This window comes from Scyliorhinus canicula, chromosome 10 (assembly GCF_902713615.1).
Source record: "Scyliorhinus canicula chromosome 10, sScyCan1.1, whole genome shotgun sequence".
NCBI classification, from domain to species: domain Eukaryota; kingdom Metazoa; phylum Chordata; class Chondrichthyes; order Carcharhiniformes; family Scyliorhinidae; genus Scyliorhinus; species Scyliorhinus canicula.
The window spans coordinates 186,992,026-187,017,156 of NC_052155.1; the positions used below are offsets into that span (position 1 = coordinate 186,992,026).

General features: G+C 43.6%; 1 protein-coding gene across 4 annotated transcripts in view; it reads left to right on the top strand.

The window, feature by feature from the left end:
• The window catches only part of snrka (SNF related kinase a), a 50,756-nt gene that overhangs the window by 7,856 nt on the left and 17,769 nt on the right, over positions 1–25,131 (top strand). For 2 of the 4 annotated variants that reach the window (XM_038810342.1, XM_038810343.1), the window contains 2 exons: positions 5,497–6,220; positions 24,681–24,822. In XM_038810342.1, the coding sequence (XP_038666270.1) occupies positions 5,632–6,220; positions 24,681–24,822 (731 nt within the window). In that variant the 5' untranslated portion in view covers positions 5,497–5,631. Of the gene's footprint in view, positions 1–5,496; positions 6,221–24,680; positions 24,823–25,131 lie in introns of those variants that run through there. The other 2 variants (XM_038810344.1, XM_038810345.1) reach the window with 2 other exon arrangements.

Genomic DNA, 25,131 nt, shown 5'->3' on the forward strand with positions numbered 1-25,131 from the left:
TCCTTTTAATCACTGCTTAAACTTGCCTCTCTGACCTAGTTTTTGGTTACCTGTCCTATATCGCCTCCTGTACCTGTTGCTCAATGTTAAATTTGTTTGGTGCTCCAGTGCAGTGCCTTGGTATGTTTTACTATTATACAAGTGCAAGTTATTGTAAATTGGGGGATAGCTCTTTCCACTTATTTTGATTAAGTTAATTTAAATCTTCACCAAAAATTTTCCAGCATTACTTGGGGTTAATCAGGCGAAGTATTTCAATTCTGAATATTTGTTCAGTACGTCCCTTCAAGTTTGAATAGTGATAAACATCTTCAAGAATTTTCTACTGTTTATATATGAATAATTGGGTATTTGATTTCAAAATATAAACATCACACTCATCTTTTCTCCTTCAGCTCTATCATTAGTTGGCTTACTGTAGTCGTGTTCATTTTGCTTTCAAAGTTACTCCAGGACCACAGCGATTGTCAAATCTGCAAGAAATAATTATTTCTCCCCCCCCCCCCCCTTCTTGTGTTCTTTATTTAAAAAACAATCAACAAATGCTTCTTGTCTATTCCAACTTTTTATACTAAAAATCTCAGTGATGTCACCAGGTTTCCTGTGAGTGTCCTTCCTAATATATATAGGGCCGTCATTATTTTGTACACAATATACACCCAAGCAGGGAGTTGGGGTATCAGTGTTAACATTTCATTTGAAACAGAACATGTGAAAATGTGGAGATAAACTAAAGGAAATTGTGAAAATGGAAAGCTTGTAAAATCTAAAAGTACATGCAAAATACATAGACTGAAGAGAAATCTCTAAGCTGAACAAGTTAAATTAACAGGTTTGGGCTAGAGGTCCAGTTTTTTAAAACATCTGGCATCTATCAGGATCAAGTTGAGAAGCCTCAAAGTTTATTAGTATCTTAATTGACAGATATCAAATGATAGTAAAGCTTGAGTTTTTTGCTTGGCCAGTAGTGTTTTGCATTGCACATTTTTCAGTTGTTGTTGGACAGTGACTTTGATTTGAAATGGAGATGTTTGTGGCATTTGAGGGTTTTTCCTATTGAACTTTGTAAAGTTATTTCCCATGTGCATTTTAATTTTTTTAATTCTGTACTATTTGGCTAGCAAACTGTTTTGAATTGACCAGCTATTAGTTACCTAATATTTGGCATGAATACTGCTGTTTAGTTTAACACTAACCTCACATTCTGTTGCTAACTGTAGTATCTTCTGATACATGTTTCAAGACCGTTTGCCACTTGCCTAAGTGCGGAAGTTTATATTTAAAGTGAGTTTTTCACTACACAAGCTTCAGGCTAAAATTCTTAGGAAAGAATGTGAAACCTTGCCTTAAGTGTGAAGATAACTTTCTTGGGTGTCAAAACCACTTCCTTCCCAATAGTTGTGTATTACAAAGTGATAGAGTGACTTATCTTTTATGTGGGTGTAGAAAATGAACAGAAATAAGTGAATGCGGAGCTGTAGTTGAGAAAAACATGACAGAAATGTAAAACTTTCTAAGTCGCGCATCTATAAAATTGGCTTACAAAATCTTGCTTAAATCCCAGTCTAAGGGCAGTGCAGTGGTTAGCACTGCTGCCTCATGGCACCAAGGACCAGGGTTTGATCCCGACCCTGGGTCACTGTCCGTGTGGAGTTTGTGCATTCTCCCCGTGTCTGTATGGGTCTCACTCCCACAACCCAAATATGTTCAGACTAGGTGGAGTTAGGTTGTTTTTGATGGTGCAGACACAATGGGCCAAAGGGCTTTTTCTGTGCTGATAGACCTCTATAACTCTAAGAAGAAAATATTGACAAGGGACAGTGGTTACAGCACTGTTGGGCACGCACACACATCAGATTACTCATTAACCTTTGATCCAAGAATGCTGACTTAATGGTCACTGTAACACATCTACCATAAAGCCAATTGCATATGTTTAAGTCATACATGTGCTTACATATGCATGTATTATTTTTAAGCATCAAATTATGAAAATTGCTTTTATTTAGCTTTGGATTCAGTACACAAAATATTTATCTGCTTTACTGAATTAGATTGTCAATATTTGTTACTTTTTTTTAACGTTTGGTTATAGACCCAGTCTCATCAGCCCTTCACCATAGAACATACAAGTTACAGCCCAGTGATTTAAGCCAAATTGAACAGTTTCCTTCCAGTATACTTTCTAATCTTGTTCTGAAAGATTCCTTGCATCTATCCCAATTTAGTTTTGGAAGCATAACACATGAAATATTATAACAGGCTGCAGTGAAAATCATTTTAGACGATCATTTTAATGATATGATGCGTTGTGGTGATGTTGCACTAGCCTTCCAAAAAAACAGTGACACCTATGTGATGCACTTATTCTTAATTTGACTTCTGGCCTCTTCACTGAAGCCTTTCAGCCAGACGTTGAAATACAGAATTGGAACTAACTGTGTGGTGCCCTACCTAGCTGATCTTTGCAATAGCTATAGGCAGGCAGTTCTTCACATTTAAGTACATTTCTGATAACTCGAGTAAGTCATTGAATAATTATCTTAAAGTTTTGGTGATGAACTGCAAAATCTTAATTTGTAAAGAATTTTTCAGCCTATGAACCTCATGTTTGAAGCCTGCCCTCGATTTGAATTGGGGAATGGTATACTAACGGCTTTAATGTCCAAACTATTTAATTCAAGCAGCAACGTAGGAAGTTATTTAAAGTGATCATTGATGCTGACATTGGCCGTGAAGGATACCAAGAGGAAATATGATGTGGAAACAGTAGAACCTAATGTACATGAGGGAATTTTAAAGTATTTCTTTGTCTTTGGTACCATGGTAAATACTATTCATTGTAAGCACTTTAATGACACTTTAAGTCAGTTGTAGATCAAATTTAAAAAAAAAGTAAATTTAGAGTGCCCAATTATCTTTTTCCTAATTAAGGGGCAATTTAGCGTGGCCAATTCAACTACCCTGCACAACTTTGGGTTATGAGGGTGAAACCCACGCAGACATGGAGAGAATGTGCAAACTTCACTCGGACAGTGACCTGGGGCTGGGATTGAACTCGGGCCCTTAGTGCCGAGAGGTAGCAGTGCTAACCACTGTGCCGCCCGTGTTGCAGATCTAAGTTGGTAATTCTAGAAAATTAAGATGAGTGGTGTCAGCATGTTTTTTATAGAGGTTAGTGGTTTGTTAGTGGCATTAAGCTACAAATCCTATAATTTTTATATCTTTGACAATGTTTCTAAATTCCAATATAAATTTAGAATCTGTTTTTGAGTAACAGATATTCGGTAGTGAAAAGAGGAAGCACTAATTAGGCCACAGTTGAAGTACTGCGTACAGTTCTTGGCCATATTATTGGGATGTGAGAGTACAGAGGAGATTTACGATGTTGCCAGGAATGGCGAATGTTAGCTATGAGTAAAGGTTGTATAGGCTGGAATTGTTTTCTTTGGAACAGAAAAGGATGAGGGAAATTTAATTGAGGCATAGTGCCCTAGATAGTTAAAAGGAAGGACCTATTTCCTTATCAGAGAGGTCAATAACCAGTGGACATAGATTTCAAGTAATTGACAGAAGGATTGGGGCGGAGTTGAGGAAGTCTTTTCACTTGAGGTTCAGGGTCTAGAATTCACTCCCTGAAAGAGTGGCAGAGGCAGCAACCCTTAATGCATTTAAAAAAACTTGAATATGCATTTGAGGGCACGGAGGCGCAGTGTTTATCTCTGCTGCCTCACGGCACCAAGGACCTGGGCTCGATTCTGGCCCCGAGTCACTGTCCACGTAGAGCTTGCATGTTCTCCCTATGTCTGCGCGGGTTTCACCCCAAAGATGTGCACGGTAAGATGGAATGGCCTGGAATCAAATTTTTTTTTTTTTTTTTAAGTACATTTGATGTACCACAACTTATAGGGCTAGGGACCAAGAGCTAGAAAGTGAATAATAATCAACTTTATTAGTGTCACAAGTAGGCTTACATTTAAAAAAATATTTCTTTCAGGCATTTATTATATAATATATATCACAACTAAAAAGTGAACAAACAGGAAATCTTATAACAAGCAAATAACCAACACCCCCACCCTCCCTGCTGTTACCCTCCCCTCACTCAGCCACCTTTTTGTTTAACCCCCACCCCCCCTTCCCGGCTGACTTAACTATCTTGGAAGAAATCGATTAATGGTTTCCATCTCCGGGCACACCCCTCCACAGACCTCTCGAGGCAAACATGATTTTTTACAACCTGAGGAATTCCACAGGGTCCCTTACCCACTGCCTTGGGCTCAGCGGCCCCGAGTCCCTCCATCCCAACAAGATCCATCTCCGGGCTACCAAAGACGCAACGGCCAAAACATCAGCCTCTCTCACCCCCTGGACTCCGAGGTCTTCTGACACTCCAAAAATTGCCACTTCTTGACCTGAGACCACCTTCACCCTCAACCTCAGACATCACATCAGCGAAACCCCGCCAGAATCCCTCCAGCTTCAGACAGGCCCAAAACATGTGAACAGACAAGTAAGCGTAAATTAACACTGAAATGAAGTTACTGTGAAAATCCCCTAGTTGCCTGCTCGGGTACACAGAGAATTCAGAATGTCCAATTCACCTAACAAGCATGTCTTTCGGGACTTGTGGGAGGAAACCGGAGCACCCGGAAGAAACTCAGGCAGACACAGGGGGACGGGGGATCGTGGGGACGTGCAGACTCTGCACAGACAGTGGCGCAAGCCGAGAATCGAACCTGCATCCCTGGCGCTGTGAAGCAACAGTGCTAACCGCTGTGCTATCGTGCAGCTCAAATTAGATAACTTTTTTTCGTCAGCCTAAACACAATGGGCCAAATGGCCTCCTGCGCAGTAAATTTTCCACGCTTCCAAAACCAGTGAACAGTCGGAAGTAACGTTGTCTCTTGATGTAGATGTAGTCTAGCACTGTTAAGCTATATACAGGCTGATTTGGAATCTGTTGCATGGGTCCCATTATCTTGCATCATTGTACGTGTTTGAGTAATATTTTACCTTCTTTCCTGCAGTTACAGCATTTGTAAGGGGGTTTGTGTATCTTTCTTCACTTGCAATTGTCCAATAATTTCTGGCAGAATTTCACAGTAGATAATTAACTTTCCCTTCGTACCCCTGTACAGTGAGATACTTAACAATGTTCCATGTAGTTTCTCTTAGCCCAGTTTGCACTGTTAGCAAGGTTCAAAATGAAACTTTGATCAGGTTACTCCAAAGTTTTAAATTGTGAATTCTGCAAATTCTCCTGTTTTCAGATGTACAATTATTTGAGAAGCAGGATGGCATTGAATGTTTTATTTTTGCTTGAGTTACAATAGGGTAATTCATGCAGAGTGCTGTAATCACATTCTATTTTCTGTAAATATGAGAATTGAAAAGATTTTTTTCATGTGTACACAGATTGTGATTTGTACTTTAGTGCTGTACTCTTGTATTCCAACACAAGTGAAGCTAATGTTTTCCTCTTTTGTATTGCAGGATTCATCATATTAAACAGCAGGGAAAATGGGTTCTTTGTCTTTGATGAACTTTTTGAAATAATAGCATATTGGCACATTTTATCCGATACTGGATATAAACATCTTATGTTCTGCTTCCAGTTCTGAAAACAGCATGGCAGGTTTTAAACGTGGATATGATGGAAAAATTGCAGGGCTATATGATTTGGATAAAACATTGGGCAGGGGTCACTTTGCTGTTGTGAAACTTGCACGCCACGTTTTCACTGGAGAAAAAGTAGCAGTGAAAGTCATTGATAAAACAAAACTGGACTCTGTAGCGACAGGGCATTTGTTCCAGGAGGTACGATGCATGAAACTGGTGCAACATCCCAACATTGTCCGTCTGTATGAAGTGATTGACACTCAGACCAAACTATATCTTATTCTGGAACTGGGAGATGGAGGTGATATGTTTGATTACATCATGAAACATGAAGATGGTCTTAGTGAAGATCTAGCAAAGAAATACTTTGCACAGATAGTGCATGCAATATCTTATTGCCATAAGCTACATGTTGTTCACAGAGACCTGAAGCCAGAAAATGTGGTTTTCTTTGAGCAACAAGGAATTGTAAAACTTACAGATTTTGGGTTTAGCAACAAGTTTCAACCTGGAAAGAAGTTAACAACAAGCTGTGGGTCACTTGCATATTCTGCCCCAGAAATTCTGCTCGGCGATGAGTATGATGCGCCTGCAGTAGGTATGTTCATTATAAATATGGGTTTTTGAGATATAGTCATCAAACTTATTTTTTGATAATATAAATGGGATCACTTTTACATGCTTAGATGACAATGTTGTAGCTAACTGCAAATGTTAAATTGCTCCTAGTATCTGTTAATGTTGAATTGATACTACATTGAAGTGGTGATTTAAAATTTTTCCCCAATTATTTACAAACATGTAGAAATAGAGGACATAAAAAAAATCAATTGGTTCATCAAACCTTCCATGATATGATGCAACCCACGGCTGCCTACTCCTGCACCCACTCATTCTTCTGAAAGTGAAACTATCTGTGTGCTAATATAGGAATAATAATCTCACTCCCCAAATGCAGCTCCAGTTAACCGTGATGACTGATGTCACTGATACCACTTAACTCATTTACCTTCTATAGCATGCAACTTCCTTCCGCTTGGAAGAACCCACGCAGTTAGTTTTGAAGGCTTGCAACAAATCCACACTTGCCTAACTATGTGCCTTTATAATTTGTATTGATGCCTCTGATCATTCACGCCCATCTAGCTTACATAATCTAGCCCTTCATTATTTTAAAATTCTAATTTATGCCCCTAGCACTTCCTAAACTGATAACTAAAACTGTGTATCAATCAAATGGCTGACTTCATGCCTTAATATTTTGTCACAATGAAGGTACCAAAACGGGACAGTATTCTAGATGTAACTGGACAAAGGTCTTGTACAAGGCAAGAAGAACTCAATGGTTTTATATTTAATTATCCTAGCTCTGCACCTTAATGTGGAAGTCTCTTTCCCAGCAGCCAAGCGACACCAGTTATATACTATTTAAAAAAAAAAAAAAATTTTATTGAAATTTTTACAAAATATAAACAGCTCAACTCTATTAACAAAACAACCGCGGTAACACCCCAAGAACAATTCCCACCCAACGTCAAAAGCAACTACAAACGAGAGAAAAAAACAAAAGAACACCCAACGACAAAAGGGAAAGAGATAACACCCGCCACATCCCACAGACCCATATACACAGTTCTCCCTCTCCCCTCCCCCGATCCAAACCCCCCCCCCCCCCGGGTTGCTGCTGCTGCCGGCCTATTTCCCTACCGTTCTGCCAGGAAGTCCAAGAAAGGCTGCCACCGCCTAAAGAACCCTTGTACTGATCCCCTCAGGGCAAATTTCACCTTCACCAATTTAATGAACCCCGCCATATCATTGATCCAGGCCTCCACGCTTGGGGGCCTCGCATCCTTCCACTGAAGAAGAATCCTCCGCTGGGCTACTAGGGACGCAAAGGCCAGAACACCGGCCTCTTTCGCCTTCTGCACTCCCGGCTCCACTGCAACCCCAAAAATTGCGAGTCCCCAGCCTGGCTTGACCCTGGATCCCACCACCCTTGACACTGTCCTTGCTACCCCCTTCCAAAACTCCCCCAGTGCTGGGCACGCCCAAAACATATGGGCGTGGTTCGCTGGGCTCCCCGAGCATCTAGCACACCTGTCCTCGCCCCCGAAAAACCTACTCATCCTCGTCCCAGTCGTGTGGGCCCTATGCAGCACCTTGAACTGTATGAGGCTAAGCCTCGCACAGGAAGAGGAGGAATTCACTCTCTCCAGTGCATCCGCCCACGTCCCCCCCTCAATCTCCTCACCCAGCTCCTCTTCCCATTTACCCTTCAGTTCCTCCACCGAGGCCTCGTCTACCTCCTGCATCACCCGGTATATGTCCAAAATCCTCCCTCCTCCAACCCACTCCCCCGAGAGCAACCGATCCCGCACCCCTCATGGGGGCAGCAAGGGGAACCCCTCCACCTGCTGCCTGGCAAACGCCCTCATCTGCATGTACCTAAACATGTTCCCCGGGGGGAGCCCAAACGTCCCCTCTAACTCCCCCAAGCTTGCGAACCTCCCCTCCACAAACAGGTCCCTCAGCCTCCTAACCCCTGCCCTGTGCCAGCCCAGGAATCCGCCATCAATGCTCCCTGGGACAAACCGATGGTTCCCCCGTATCGGAGCCTCCATCGAGCCCCCCACTTCTCCCCTATGCCGTCTCCATTGCCCCCAAATTTTGAGGGTAGTCGCCACCACCGGGCTCGTGGTATACCTCGTTGGAGGGAGCGGCAACGGCGCCGTTACCAGCGCCTCCAGGCTCGAGCCCACACAGGACGCCATCTCCATCCTCTTCCATGCTGCCCCTTCCTCGTCCATTACCCACTTACGCACCATCGCTGTGTTGGCAGCCCAATAGTACCCACAGAGGTTGCCCCCCCCCCCCCCCCCCCCCCCCCCCCAAATCCCTGCCTCGTTCCAGGAGCACTCTTCACACCCTCAGAGTTCCATGCGCCCACACAAATCCCGTGATACTCCTGTTGACCCTCCTAAAAAAGGCCTTCGGGATGAGGATGGAGAGGCACTGGAACTGGAACAGAAACCTCGGGAGCACCGTCATCTTAACGGACTGCACCCTCCCCGCCAATGACAGCGGTAACATATCTCACCTCTTAAACTCCTCCTCCATCTGCTCCACCAACCTTGTGAGGTTGAGTTTGTGCAGGGCCCCCCAGCTCCCAGCCACCTGGACCCCTAGGTACCTAAAGCTCTTCCCTGCCTGCTTACCAGTTATATACTAATAGTGTTTCAAATCATTCTTTTCAGTCTTGAGCAGCCAACCTCATGTCATTTGTTTACCATGGTATTAACCGAATCCAGTGCACTGTGTGGCTCTTGCTTACCTTGGAAGACCTCTGTCATACACTGGACCCATTTCCCCAATGCATCTAGATCCTGTTGCAGGTTATTTAATTTGTCTAAGGTACCAACTACCACATGCATCTTTGCGTTCTGCATCCAGAGTTTTAGTACAAATGAAGAGAAACTGGCTTAATGAAGATTCCTGTGAGACACCGCTAGTTGCCAGCTCCCTACGCAAAGCTGCTACCATTAATAACAACCTTGTATGTGAATGCAATCGCTTTATTATTAAACCCTGGGTTTGCCCAGCAATCTCAGAAGATGGAATATTATTTAGCAACCTCTTGTGAAAGGCTTTATGAAGGCCCTTTATGGCAATCAAGATACACAATGATCACTGGAAATCTATCAATTGTGTTTCTGCTTTGAAAAATTTGATGTGATTGTTGAAATTGGTAATCCTTTTTGAAGCTAGGTTGGGATTCTGAAAAAAAACCTTGCTCTTTCTATGATATGTGATATAGCATATCTCTAATAATACCTTTGAGCAATTTGCCTATAATTGAGGTGAAATTCATGTGCCTGTGGTTTCCTGGTTCTGACTTTAGAACATAGAACATAGAACAGTACAGCACAGAACAGGCCCTTCAGCCCTCGATGTTGTGCCGAACAATGATCACCCTACTTAAACCCACGTAACCCGTATCCCAACAATCCCCCCATTAACCTTACACTACGGGCAATTTAGCATGGCCAATCCACCTAACCCGCACATCTTTGGACTGTGGGAGGAAACCGGAGCACCCGGAGGAAACCCACGCACACACGGGGAGGACGTGCAGACTCCACACAGACAGTGACCCAGCCGGGAATCGAACCTGGGACCCTGGAGCTGTGAAGCGTTGATGCTAACCACCATGCTACCATGAGGCCCCCTAATTTGAATGTAGAGATTACATAAGTATCTCTCCATCTCTTCCTGTATAACTTCATAAACATTTTGCACGTGTCAAGCACATTGTGTGGATACACAAATCATTAAAAGCTTATTCGCAGGTACAGAAAGTAATCAAGAAGGCTAATGGAATGTTGGCATTTATCTTGAGGGGTTTGGAATACAATAGAGGATTTGCTATGCTTCCAGTTGTCTAAAACTTCGGTCAGGCCCCATCTGGAAAACTGCAATCCGTTTGGGTACAGCATCATTCAGTGAATATTGGCCTTGGGGCAAAGTGTAGATTTGGCAGAATAGACTTCCAGTGGTGGCAATGTGCTGAACAGTAGCACAAAGGGTGGCTCTCCTTTGGGAACTTTAAATCAGGCCCTTATAACCTGTAAATCGGACACCGAAACAACAACACTCACCCTCCCCCATACCCTAAACAAACAACCACCTGAGGAAATGCCCTCAAACCAGCCACAGAACCAGAAAAACAGTAAAAGCAGCAAGAATCAGGAGAGGATGATCCAGACCTCAGCCACGAGAAGCAGAGAAGAATATAGCGGATCGAGGGGGAGCAGAGCTGGGGAAATGCCGTTCAAGCTGGCCCAAACTAAATTCCGATACCTGTGGATCCAAATAGCCCACGACTGGACATGGATCCACAAATGAAACGTGTTGAGTCTGATGAAGGAGATAAAGAGAGACCTATGGAGGTGGGACTCGTTCCCGCCCTCCCTTGCGGGGAGAGTGAAATGAAAATTGCTTATTGTCACAAGTAGGCTTCAAATGAAGTTACTGCGAAAAGCCCCTAGTCGCCGCATTCCGGCGCCTGTCCGGGGAGGCTGGTACGGGAAGGCTGCACTCCTCAGAGTGCAGACAATTAAGATGAACATACTGCCAAGGTTCCTCTTGCTGTTCTGATCGCTCCCAATCTTTATCCCCAAGGCCTCCTTCACCAAAGTAGACAAAATCAGTCATGCCATTTGTGTGAGGTGTGAAAACTTTAGGAACTGCAAGAGTGTCCTACAGAGAAGGAGGAATATGGGGGGCTCTGCACTTCCAAATCTTCTATTCTACTACTGGTTAGCCACCGCAGAAAGAGTACGGGATGGGTCAAAGAGCCAGGAGTGGAATGGGTAAAAACGGAGGTGAGCCTCTTGAGCACTGGCCATGGTTCCACTCCCATTCACCCCAGCCAAGTACTCAAGCTCAGTGGTGGTGGCCGCACTGCGAACATGAAATCAACTCGGGCACCACTTTGGGCTGGTTGCAATGTCCACCATGGCCCCATCTGCAAAAACCATAGATTTAACCCTGCAAAGATAGCCATCTCCTTCAAAAGGTGGCGATAATAGGGGATCTATACATGGGTGGCAGAGTAGCGACACTGGGGGAACAGCTCCGGTTCCCGAAAGGGAACAAGATCCAATACATGCAAATAAGGAACTTTCTCCACAGGGAGACAGCTACGTTCCCCCAGCTACCAGGACACTCCCTACTGGACAGACTTCTAACTGTGGGTGAACTAGGGGATGGTAGCTGTGCTGACATGTACTGGCGACTACTAGAAGAGATACAGTCGCCACTGGATGAGACACAGGAGAAGCTGAGCATGGATTGGGGGAAAACTGGATCGAAGCACTGCATAGGGTGCACTCCACCTCGTGCGCAGTGCTGAACCTATCGCAGCTGAAGGTTGTGTACAGGGTGCATTTGTCCAGAACCCACATGAGTGAGTTCTTCCCAGAGGTGAAAGACAAATGCGAGCAGTGCCAGGGAGACCCGACCAACCACACCCACATGTTCTGGCCCTGCCCCAGACTTGTCAGGTAATGGACCACCTTTTCCGGGGCAATGTCCAAGGTTGTGAGGTTGGAGCCATGCCCACTAATGGCGGTGTCTGGGGTATTAGAGTAGCCAGAACTCTTTACGGAGGAAGGGGAAGACGTCCTAGCCTTTGCCTTCCTGATCAGCTGGAGATTAGCAGCTCCACCCAAGGTTGCGGACTGGCTGTAAATTGGAAAGGATAATAAAATTCTCCATTTGAAGATCGGAGAAAGGTTTTCACCACAGACTTATTTGTGACCAGCAATTAATAAGGGAGAGGAGGGGGGGGGGGGTTGAACCAAGCGGGATACAGGGCAAGCAAGGCAGAGGGGGTTGGGGGGGGGGGACAATGGCAAGGAAGCACATGGGTGTGATCACAACAACCCAAGGTACACCCAGGTAGCAGCAAACACATCCCTGGTATGTTTTAATGCCAGAAGGCAACATGTATAAAGTTAATATGGCAGGTTGGAGTAATAAATCACTGGGGTCCCAAAGTTGGGGCCCCCGCATCTGTAGACGCATTACCGTTGTACGCATAGCTGTTTATATTCCAATTATTTCTCGTATACCAACGATAAATATATCTTTATTACTGTGTGATGTTCCTGGCAATGTTATAAATTCAAAACCAATAAAAAATACTTGTTAAAAAGTTGGCTGAATAAACTGGAGCTGCAATGGGGTATTCCCATCAATTTAGGTTTGAGGGATATCATAGAATCATAGAATTTACAGTGCAGAAGGAGGCCATTTGGTCCATCGAGTCGGCACCGGCCCTTGGAAAAAGCACCCTATCTAAACCCACACCTCCACCCTACCCTCCCCACCCAGTAACCCCATCTAACCTTTTTGGACACAGGGCAATTTAGCATAGCCAATCCATTCTGAAGTGAAATCTGGAAGCAGTTTTTCATACAAAGAAAATTGGTAATCTGGAACTCTTTCTCCTCTCCAAATGTTGGGTGAGTTGAACTTTTTAAAGATTAAGATTTGTATTCAGTAAAGATATTAAAGAATATGGATTCAAAGTTAACCATAATATCATTGAATGTTGAAACAGACTCAAGGTACTGAGTGGCCTCTCTGCTCTTAACTTTGACCTAGGTATTCCTAGGGTATGGGTGATTTATGTAGAGGCCCAATAGCAATGATGTGGTTTAGTGTTGTACAGACGTAAGATTTTGCTATGATCAAGGGTGCCAGAAGTGATGCTATCTGCAGGTCACCTGCTGTAGAATTGATCTCTCAAATGGAGTATCAAAGACTCCATTAAAATGCTGCTGTAATTACATTGGATGTGTTTGGCTAGAATATTGAACCAGTAGACATCTCGTTTCGGGAAAAATACCAGGACTACTTAACTGGTGACCCAACTAGAGGCACATTTGGGAAGAGCAAAGATGTCTGGCGGGATTCTCCGTTCCACGATGCCGGTTTTGTAATTGGCGATCGGGCAGAGAATTCCTTTTTACGATGGAATCGGGGCGGTGCCTGTTTTCGGATGCTCCACCCCCTCCAAAATGGCATCATCGAGGAGCACGCTGTTGTGACGGCCTCAGGACGTTACCTGAAGGCCCTCTCCCGATGCTCCATCTCGGATAGACCGAGTTCCCGACCGTGCGGTTGACTCATGGTCTCAGCAGTCGAGAACCCGGCGTGACGGCTGCGGACTGTCCAGCGCCGCCAACAGTCGGGCGGGAGCTGTGCTGCTGGCCGGGGGTGCTTTGGTGGGGGCTGGCCACGGGGTGTCCAGGGGGGCACTATCTTGCAGGTCAGGTCTGTGTACAGCCACCACCAGGTTGTTCGGCGCGACCACTGCTGGTCGTCGTCGTGCGCATGTGCGGCATGGACCCAGTAATTCTTCAGGTGAAGGCCGTGCGTTTTAAGTGGCGCGGGTGCTAGCCTCCCTCCGGTTGGAGGATCGGTGCTGGGGTCGCACCGATTTTTCCCATGTAAAACACCATGGATCCTCCGGACATAGCCCCAAAATTGGAGAATGCAGCCTGTCATTTCTGCAAGGTTACAATTATCTTCTGTGGCTTATAACCAAAAACAAAGAGTAATCTCTGGCCTTTTGTAGTTGGACTCAGTCACCCTTTGTCATTTTGTCTTGCAATCAGGGGTAAAAATATCTCCATGCTGAGAGAACCATATTATTGTATGAAGGTCACTCTGAATCATGCATCTGTTTAATTCTAATGGCTGTTTCTGGTGGTGACCTGAGGACACTTCTTTTTCTGTTACATCTCTTTGCTGTCTTTCACTCATAATATTCATTTTGGGCCATTTTTCCAGTTCTTTTGCTGGGTTAGTTTTTTTTTTATAAATGTTTTTTATTGAGTTTTCATATTTTATATATGACAAATTACAAATTATTAGAGAGAAAACACAAAAATTTAACATGAATATTTACAGGTAAGCATCTTCATAACAACAATTGTGGCCGCCCCCTTTAGCCAGCATACATATTTTACATTCCCCAATATGGCCGAGGCACATGTTTATAGGCATTTATTTATAGTTTGGTTTTGGGCCTTGGCTTGCCAGCAAACCCCCATAACGAGCCCGTAACCCCCCCCCCCCCCCCCCTCCCCCCCGGCTACCCTCCCCCGATTCCCGTCCATTTTCCCCTGATTCTTGGCCACCCGACTATTCTTCCTCTTGTACGTTGGCCACAAACAGGTCCCGGAACAGTTGCATGAATGGCTCCCACGTTCTGTGGAAGCCGTCGTCCGACCCTCGGATGGCGAATTTGATTTTCCCCATTTGGAGAGATTCCGAGAGGTCGGACAGCCAGTCTGCAGCTCTGGGCGGTGCTGCTGACCGCCAGCCAAACAGGATTCTACGGCGGGCGATCAGGGAGGCAAAGGCAAGGGCGTCCGCCCTCCTCCCCAGGAATAGATCTGGCTGGTCTGAAACCCCGAAGACCGCCACTATCGGGCATGGCTCCACCCTCACCCCCACCACTTTGGACATAGCCTCGAAGAAGGCTGTCCAGTACTCCACAAGTCTGGGGCAAGACCAGAACATGTGGGCGTGGTTGGCCGGGCCTCTTTGGCACCGCTCACATCTGTCCTCCACCTCCGGGAAGAACCTACTCATACGGTTTCTCGTTAAGTGGGCTCTATGTGCCACTTTTAGTTGCGTCAGGCTGAGCCTTGCGCACGTGGAGGTGGAGTTGACCCTATGCAGTGCTTTGCTCCAGAGTCCCCACCCTATCTCCATCCCCAGGTCGTCCTCCCATTTCCTTCTTGTTGCGTCCAGTACGGTGTCGTCCCTATCTACCAGTCGGCCATACATGTCACTACAGTTCCCTTTCTCTAGGATACTTGCGTCCAGTAGGTCTTCCAGTAGTGTCTGTCGTGGCGGTTGTGGGTACGTCCTTGTCTCCTTTTGTAGGAAGTTTTTGAGCTGCAGGTACCGTAGCTCGTTCCCCCCAGCTAGCTGAAATTTCTCTGTCAGTTCGTCCAGTGTTGCGATCCTGTCGTCCGTGTATAGGTCCCTGACTGTCAGTGTCCCCCCGTCCTGTCTCCACCTTTTGAAGGTGGTGTCAGTCAGTGCTGGTTTGAACCTATGGTTGTTGCAGATGGGAGCCTTGTCCGACATTTTGTACAGGCCAAATTGCTGCCGCAGTTGGTTCCAGGATTGGAGGGTGGCTGTCACCACTGGGCTGCTGGAGTGTTTTTTGGGTGGGGATGGGAGTGCTGCCGTGGCGAGGGCCCGGAGGGAGGTTCCCATGCAGGAGGCCTCCTCCGCACGCACCCACTCGGCTTCTGGCTCCTGGATCCATCCCCTTACTCGCTCGGCTATTGCCGCCCAGTGGTAGAATTGTAGATTCGGGAGGGCTAGCCCCCCCCTGGATTTTGTTTTTTGTAGGACCTTCTTTGGTATCCAAGCATTTTTACCCCCCCATACGAACGCCATGATAAGTTTGTCCAGCGCTTTGATAAAGGCCTTGGGGATGTAGATCGGAATGGATCTAAACAGGAAGAGGAACCTGGGCAGTACGTTCATTTTGATCGTCTGGACTCTCCCCGCGAGGGAGAGCGGGAGTGTGTTCCATCTTTGCAGGTCCTTTTTAACTTCCTCTGTCAGGCTGGTGAGGTTCCATTTGTGGATCCCTTTCCAGTCATGGGCTATTTGGATCCCCAGGTAGCGGAATTTATGTTGGGCTTGTTTGAACGGCAGCCCCTTTAGTGCTGCTCCCCACCCCCCACCCCCCCCTTTGCGGGTGTACTGGGAAGATCTCACTTTTGCTCATGTTGAATTTGTAGCCCGAGAAGGCTCCAAACTCTTTCAGGAGCGCGATGATTCCGTCCATGCTGCTTTGTGGGTCCGAGATATAAAGGAGCAGATCATCCGCATAGAGTGAGACTCTGTGCTCTCTACCTCCCCTTCGGATCCCCCTCCAATTTTTTGCTGCCCTGAGCGCGATTGCTAGCGGTTCGATTGCTAGTGCGAACAGCAGCGGGGACAGTGGGCATCCTTGTCTGGTGCCCCTGTGCAGCTGGAAGTATTGGGAGTTGGTATTGTTGGTCCGTACATTCGCCATGGGAGCGTTGTATAGGAGCTTTACCCAAGCGGTGAACCCTGTTCCCAGCCCGAACCGCTCCAGTACCTCTATGAGGTATTTCCATTCGACTCTGTCGAAGGCCGTTTCTGCGTCCAGGGAGACGATCACCTCTTGTGTTTGCTGGGTTAGTTGACCATAAACTTAACCACAGATTATTCTGATCAAGAAAGTAAAACCAAAGGAGTCACAATTTAGCTGTGCACTTACTTGCAATATAAAATGACCAAAGATGAAACCTAATTTTGCTGTGTATTTACCATCAATCCCTACCATGTAATATTTATGAATTTGAGTGGTGTACAGCAAGGAGTAAGATTGCTGAGTATTTGGGTATGGAAGTAAAGGATGTTTCATGGGCCTTGGGCGTGTCCTGGTGTAGACCTGTTTTCATTCGCCTTCATTTGCGAAAAAAATGGATCATGACCCAAATCTTTAAAATGCAGATACTTGTACTGGGCAGCATGTCAGCACAGTGGTTAGCACTGTTGCTTCACAGCTCCAGGGTCCCAGGTTCGATTCCCGGCTTGGATCACTGTCTGTGCAGAGTCTGCATGTTCTCCCTGTGTCTGCGTGGGTTTCCTCCGGGTGCTCCGGCTTCCTCCCACAAGTCACGAAAGACGTGCTGTTAGGTAATTTGGACATTCTGAATTCTCCCTCAGTGTTCCCGAACAGGCACCGGAATGTGGCTTCTAGGGGCTTTTCACAGTAACTTCATTGCAGTGTTAATGTAAGCCTACTTGTGACAAAGATTATTATTATTAGATATAAGCAGTTTTTGATAGAGATTGAGCACAAACTACCAGCGAGAAGTTAAAAATTAACAATCCTCCAATTCGGGTAAGAAAAGTGGAAAGTTCTGCAGGTTAGTGGATGTGTAGGCGGACTCTTAGCAAAAACAATAAAAACGTCAATTTCTTCAAAAAAGGAGCTAGATATGTGTATCTAATTGGAAATGATATGATAAATATGTCCTATCGAATGATTTCCATGGCTTATTAGTGAAATCATATACCTGCCATTGGACGATGAAAAGTGCCCTGTCTGGGAGATAGTACTGTCTGCCATTTCAAACCTGGTTCACCTGCTTCGTATTTGATCCTGAATGATTAGGGTATTTCAAAATCCAAAGAGTACTTTAAAAACCATCCAGATAATATCCTTAATCTGATTTCTGTATGTGTATTTGCTTAATAAGTAAACCAGCTCTACTCTACCCAGATAGTCCACACTTGGGTAGTCTATCTTCGATCTTTCCATCTTTTGTATTAATTAGCCTGTTATATCAGTGTTGCCTTCTCATAACCAGAATGCCTAAAATAATTGTATAACCTATATGCCACCCCTGCACCCCCCCCCCCAGCCTCTCTTACCCTGCTGATCTGATGAGTCAGTGAAAATCATGTGGTGCAGAGATGGGCTCAAGGGATTTATTTCCTTGCAGTATTTGCAACAGTTGCATCTTGCCTCTCACTAGCCATGTGCCATTAACAAAGATTGTGAGGTGCAGATATGCTATTTAGGGGCAGAGTATTGGGTACTTACATGCTCATTCAACGGAGATGTTAGTGTCCAATATCTGAGTGAAGTACAAAAGTTGAGTAATTCGCCGACGTGCTCAAGCGCCACCTTCTCCAGAATGTAGGAGTTCCACATGGTGTAACTTTCATTTCCCTGTTGCAAAATACCTCATTTAAGGTATTGTTACAGGTGTGGTTGGAATGTACTACAGTTGTGTTTTATTAGAGGGGCGTTAGTGACAGTGTGAGTCACTTCTGCTGCATGACTGTTCTAACTTGTTAAAATGCCACAGGTGTTTCTGAGAATCTGTGTTTCTGATGCAACTGTTGCATCTGTGAGAATAGGCTGAGTGGACCTGAAATTTAGGGTATTTCAAAACCTATCCACATAATATCCTTCTTCCGATTTTTCTACATGTGTTTGCTTAGTAAATAAACCAGCTGTCCTCCAAGAAAGCCCTTTACCTGGAGTCTGGCATCAATCGGGAGCATAAATAAAAGATGTGGACTAGGGCCAGTAAATTTTGGTAAAACTAATTTTTGAAAGCGCTTGTGTTTTTGGTGTTGAATACAACTAATTTCTCTCTTCAGTTTCTTTGCAGCCTTTTTGAGACCACAATGTGTCCAGTTGTACAACTGTTCTATTACAAAGGTGCAAATAAATTAATTGCTGCACGGTAATTACGTAGAGGATTGAAACAATGTTGTCCCTACAGATATTGCTAACTAGCCATAGGTGTTGCTTTGGCGAATACGTTTACTTGTATATTTACTTAACATATCTACTACCATTTGGTAACCAAGGAACCCACAATGATCATAAAACATCCTCTTTTTCTTTCTGTTATCATTTTTCAAATACACAAAAGGTTAAAGGGCACATGTATACAGCCTGTGAATTAGTATTGAGATAAACACCCAGTGTTGGTGTGTTACCTTTTTTAAATTACTTAATCAGGCACCTAATTAGCCAGCTTTTAGCCACAGATAGCTAGTGTGCGAATATTTTTTGTAGCAGTGAAATCCACAGTTCCACTGTACATAGGAACGCAGATGCAATCATTTGTTATTTAACTGACTATTTCTTCAGTGAATAGTTGAACGAGACAGATTGGAAGGCTACAGCTTTAATTACTAAAACAAGTTATTTGGTTACTTCATAGCAAATGCTTCTTTATCACTACTCTGTTGAATTAGCTGAGCTCAACCAATGTGGCTATTGGACACTAAAAGTAAGAGAATAATAGTACTGATTGACATTTGGTAATACCTGGTGGTAGTGCATGTGTAGACTTCAGTTTAGAACTCAATTTATTCTGCTGTCCTCTACTGTCAAAACAGTATTGAAACTGGGAAGGCACTTGCTGGAGTCTGGCATTAATCAGGAGCATTAAAAAAATGCGGACTATGGGCAGTGAATTTTGGTAAAACTATTTTTTGAAAGCACTCAAAGGAGCTGTTGGTGTCAAATAGTGAATTACAAAACTGAGTAATTAGCTTACATATGTGGAAGAGCCACCGTCTCCAGAATGGGAGTTCCACATGGTGTAACTTTAATTTCCCTGTTGCAAAATACCCTGTTTGAGGTATTGTTAGAGGTGTGGTTGGAATGTACTACATGTTTTGTTATTAGAGGTGGGTTAGCTACAGTTAGCATGAGTCTGTTCTTGTGGTGCATGGCTGTTCTAACTTGTTAAATTGCCATGGGTGTTCCTGACTACGTATCTGAGGAGAGAATACAGAATACAACCTACATAACTGGTTATCTAACATTCTGAAAATATTTTTCAAAATTTTGCATGTCGATAAATTGATCAGTTCATATTTTGGTATACAGTGCTCAATTTTTAATATCAGGTACATTAGTGTCTTTTTAAGCTTGTAAGCTAAATTGTCAGCATTATACACTTGCAGGTCAATTTTAACATGGGCAGAGTATAGCTCCATTTACTCTGTCCCAATAACGTGCCTGAGCCCTTTAACTTAAAAAATCATAAGTTTAATTATTCTGTGCTTTTCTTGAGTCAGATTTGCAGTTAGTGTCAGTTAACACCAGGAACTAAATTTTAAACTGCAAAGCTCATTGGGCTGTGCAAACTACTGACTGAGCAGATTTTCATCCCATTGGTCTGTACTTGAATCAAGCTACGTTCTTAGCAGTCAAACCTCATTGTGTATGGCAATTCACTGGATCCTAGGGTATTGGGGCTTAGTAGAAAGCACCCCAGAAGCTCCAGGTTCAATTCCCACCCCAAGACTTGATGGCTACGGAAGGAGCATTTATGACGTGGTTCAACCATTATCACGACCCATTGGGTTACTAATGTCCTTTAGGGAATGAAATCTGTTGTCCTTGCCTAGTCTGGCCTTTATGTGACTCTAGACCCACAGCAATGTAGCTGACCCTTAACTGCCCTCTGAAATTGCCCAGCAAGCCACTCAGTTGTATTGGGATGGACAGTCAAGGCTGGCCTTGCCAGCTACAGGAAGGAGAGTAGGTATAAGTGAATCTTTTCTAGTTGACAGGATGTGACGAGTGGTGTGTCACAGGGATCAGTGCTGGGTCCTAAAATTTTCAAAATTTATACAAATGACTTGGATAAAGGGATTGAAAGAACTGACAGTATGATTGCTAAATTTGCTGATGGCACAAAGATAGGTAGTATAGTAAATTGTGAAGAGGGCATAAGGAGGCTACAAAAGGGCATAGATTAAATGAGCAAAAAATCTGGCAAATGGAGTATAATGTGGTGAATGTGAAATTGTCTATTTTGGCTGGAAGAATAAAAAAGCTTATTTATCTAATTGGTAAGAGATTGCAGAGCTTGGAGGTGCAGAGGGATCTGGGTGGCCTTGTGCATGTATAACAAAAGGCTGGTATACAGGTACAGCAAGTAATTAGGAAAGCTAATAGAATGTAATCATTTATTGTTGGGGGAATTTATTACAAAGGTAGGAAAGTTGTGTTTCAGTTGAACGGAACATTGGTGAGACCACATCTGTGAGTATTGTCTACAGTATTCGTCTCCTTCAGACATGTTTTACTGGATTAATACCAGAAATGGGCAGGTTGTTTTACAAGGAAAGGTAAGACAGATTAGGTTTGTATCCGCTAGAGTTTAGTAGAGTAAGAGGCGATTTGATCCAAACCTTAGGATCCTGAGGGGCGTTGATAGGGTAGATATAAAACTGATGTTTCCTCTTGTCAGAGAATCTTGAACTAGGGGAACATTTTTAAAAGGCAACAGGTCGCTCATTCAAGACAGACGAGATTTTTTTCTGAGGCTCGTGAACTTCTAAAACTCTTCCTCAAAAGGCAGTGGGAGCAGAGTGTTTGAATATTAATTTAATTTTTAATTTTATTTAAATTTTAAATTATATTTATTTGACTTCACCTAATGAAGGAGCAGCGCTCCGAAAGCTTGTGATTTCAAATAAACCTGTTGGACTTTAACCTGGTGCCCTGCCCTCCGCCCATCCTCCCTCCGCCCAGCCTCCCTCCGCCCAGCCTCCCTCCGCCCAGCCTCCCTCCGCCCAGCCTCCCTCCGTCATGATATTGGAGGAAAAGGCTTGAAGGGCTTGTATTTCTAGTTCCTGTGAGTTTTACAGCCTGTTGATTTTGCTTTCCATTGAAGTCAATAGGAGATGAAACCAGTTAGGGGTGAAGTGGTGGCAACTGGAGATGTAAACTGGGAAGCTAATACAATCCTGTCAGTTTCCAGCTCGGTGGGCAACATAATAGATTGCCCCACTGTCTCTGTTAAATACAAACATGTCATTTGTTTAGAGCTTTGTGCCCTTGCAATGTTCCAAAATTCTGAAGCAATATTTTGAAGCGCAGTTGTTCAGTTGATCATTGTGGCAGACAGTTTACAGAGAAATGTTGGCCAGGCCACTCTGGCATTTTTATGTCCACCCGAGCAACCAGATGGAATTTAGCATCTCATTTGAGATGGCACCTTCAACAGTACAGCACTCCCAACACCAATGTAACAGATTCTATGTTTGGGTTTATAGTAAGGATTCAACCCACAACTTTCTGATTGGGAAGTGAGAATGCTATTTATTAACTGACCAGCCTTACAGATCCTGAAATGAGTAATTAGTAGTAGATAAGTTTCAATTGCCTCTAATACCAAAAGCTGCCTGCATTGAAGAAGGGATGTCTTTACCAGTTAGGATGGCATTACTGCCTATTTAAGCTGACAGTCTGATTTAAAGAGATTTCTTCTTTGCTTTTACAGGGATCAGCAGCTTAAGTATACAGCTGATCCCAGTGCTTTCGATAAAACCTTTAATGTTATAGAATATTAGAGGGATTTTAGTTGGTTTCATTCAACTAAACCAGTACTAAGGCATTATCAATGTCAAATAGATGTTTAATTTGGGTTTCCTGTGGACAGCATGAGATCTGTTCTAATTAAATCTGAGTCTATTGTTTTCAGAGGCATCTCTCATGCACCTCACTTCAGACATCACGTGTACCCTGGGTAAAATGTAATGATTGACTGTCTGAAATAAGCAAATGTCTATGAAGTTACCAATTTGAGTAACTAATTCACTACTACATGCGAATGATTCCAAAATATAGCAAAGTACCAGTGGGCACAAGTGATCAGCAGAAAACCGAGCAAGTGAAAGAAATTGCTTATTTTTCAAAGCTACCATTTGTAAATTGACAAGTGCCATGAAACTGACTGAATGAAGGAATTTGAGCAATCTTGGGTGGCTCCTGATCATTTTGTGCTAAGTGGTGTATGCATTTCAATGTTGGGTGGCACAACTATGGAAGGTTTTGTTGATGAGGATGAGGCATTTAAAATCAATACTGTTGTGCTAGCTAAGACCAGGCGTGACGGGTGAGTGGAACTTATTCACTACGTATTAACGTACTCCTCACAATCCCCCTCAAAATAATATATTTCATTATTCGTTTTTAACATCTAAAGGTTCTGAATGGATGGCTTTAGGTGTAATTATGTCCATAATATCCTGAAATTTACTATTTCGAGATGCATTAATATGGCTTTGGAGCTCTGGGCATTTGCTGAAGGGTCTCATCCAGCCATTCCTGAAAGCAGGCTAAACATTCTACTGCAGCATGATAGCTCTTGATCATTTCTTGTTCTTGCAAGTGAGGGAAGGTTGATCAGTACGGTCCTTTATACAGTCACTGCATTCTCCCTATGCAACCCCTTCATTTTCTTTCTCCTGGAAATTACAGGGGAATAATGATTATTTACGAATACCACCAATCACTACAATGAGTTGCAACACTAATCGACTTGAGGGAATTAGATAACTTGAACCTTGAAATCAAAGCCTGAGAGGGAAAAGAGAGCTAGCTAGCATGGGCAGTGGTCCAAATTCTCATACTGTATCCACTTGAATGGCTGCAACAATAGAGTTATGTTGCAGATTTTATTTTTTCAAATTTGATTTTTATGTGGAGTGTGTGGTTTTGAACTATCTTGAAGTACCGATGCTTATGGGTCTACCACGAGTGGGGAGCTTATTTTCTGAGCTAATTTGTCTCTGCCCTTAAATTTCAACACGCCTCTGTCAGAAATTTATTTTCCAATTCGGAACAGTGATGATTACTGTTAGAGCAACTTCACAATGTTTGCAATTAGAATGGTATAATACTGGTATGTGTATTAAAGCAAATATTACACAAATTAAAGTGTAGAATTTTAAATTTTGACAAGCGAACCAAAACATCTGTCAGAACTTGTTTTCTAAATGTACATTCATAGTTTTGCATCATGCAGACTATTTTAGTTTTTTGTTGATGAAATGCAATTCATAAAAGTGCCACATAACAGGCTTGCTAGCAAAGTTAAAACCGTTGGAATATAAGAGATTGGCAGCATGCATGCAATTTGGCTGCGTGACCGGAAACAGAATAGTGGTGAGTGGCTGCTGTTTTGGGTTTCCTGGGAGTCAATGTTAGAACAAGTACTTTTCGGAATTATATATTGATAACCTAGATGTGGGCATGCAGGGCTCAATTTAAATTCGCATTTGACACAAAACCTGGAAACATTGTGAGGAGGATAGTGATGGACTTCAAGAGGACACAAAGAGGCTGGAGGAATGGGTGGACAGGTAGCAGATGAAATTTAATTCAGAGAAGTGTGAAGTGATATATTTCGATGGAAAGAACCAGAACAGACAATATAAAATAAAGGGTATAATTCTAAAACTGTTGCAGGGGGGAAAGACCTGGGAGTATCTACAAAATTATTGAATGTGGCCGGGCAGGTTTAGATGGTGGTTAAAAAGGCATACAGACCTTGGGCTTTATAAATAGAGACATAAAAAAAGGGCAAAAGCCCAGATGTTATAACTAACCTTACAAAACACTCGTTTGGCCTCAACTGAAGTATTGTGTCCAATTCTAGGCACCACACTTGAGGAAGCTTTAGGGAGATTGCACAAAATGTTTACATGAATGGTTCCAGGAATGAAGGACTTCAGTTACATGGAGAGATGGGCGTTGCCGAGATTGTTCTCTTTAGAAAAGAGAAGAGTGGGTGGAGGTTTGATTGCGGTATTCAAAATCACGAGGGGTCTAAACAGAGTGATGGGGAGGAACTGATTGGCGGAAGAGTCGAGCACCAGAGAACACTGATGTAAGGTGATTGAAATAACGGCGACCTATAACAGCAAAACCTTTTGCAGTGTGTGGAGGCAGATTCTATCGTGGTTATCAAAAGTGAATTGGATAAATAACTGAAGAGAGAAAATTTGCAGGGCTCCAGGGAAAGGGGCAGTGAGAGGGACTAACCCAAGTTGCTCTTTCAGAGAGCTGGCACAGATACGGTATGCTAAATGGTTTCATTCTATGCTGACCATTGTATAATTCCATTTTAAGGATTTCCACCCCTGGCTCTTTTTTTCAGATATCTGGAGCCTGGGAGTTATACTGTTCATGTTGGTTTGTGGCCAACCTCCATTTCAAGAAGCAAATGACAGCGAGACACTGACCATGATAATGGACTGCAGATATACAGTACCATCCCGCGTCTCCAAAGAATGCAAGGAGTAAGTGGAAACAACATTCATCTCTATTTCTAAGTGATGTAAATATATTTAACAATAAGATTCTGTATTTGGAAGAGCTGTAATATAAGCTGCATTAAAGTTCAAAGATGGTCATTTATGACAAAATGAGACTCAGATGCCAATTAGATGTGACTCATGGTAACTCTTAAACTTTATGTCCTACTTGCCTAAAGGACCTTGGCTCTCAGACGGGTTTGAACAGATCTATCCATTTTATGCAGAATCTCTAAAGTGGGCAGCCATTCTGAAGGTGGGCTGGAGGCTAATTTAAAGATGCCTGGAGTGAAG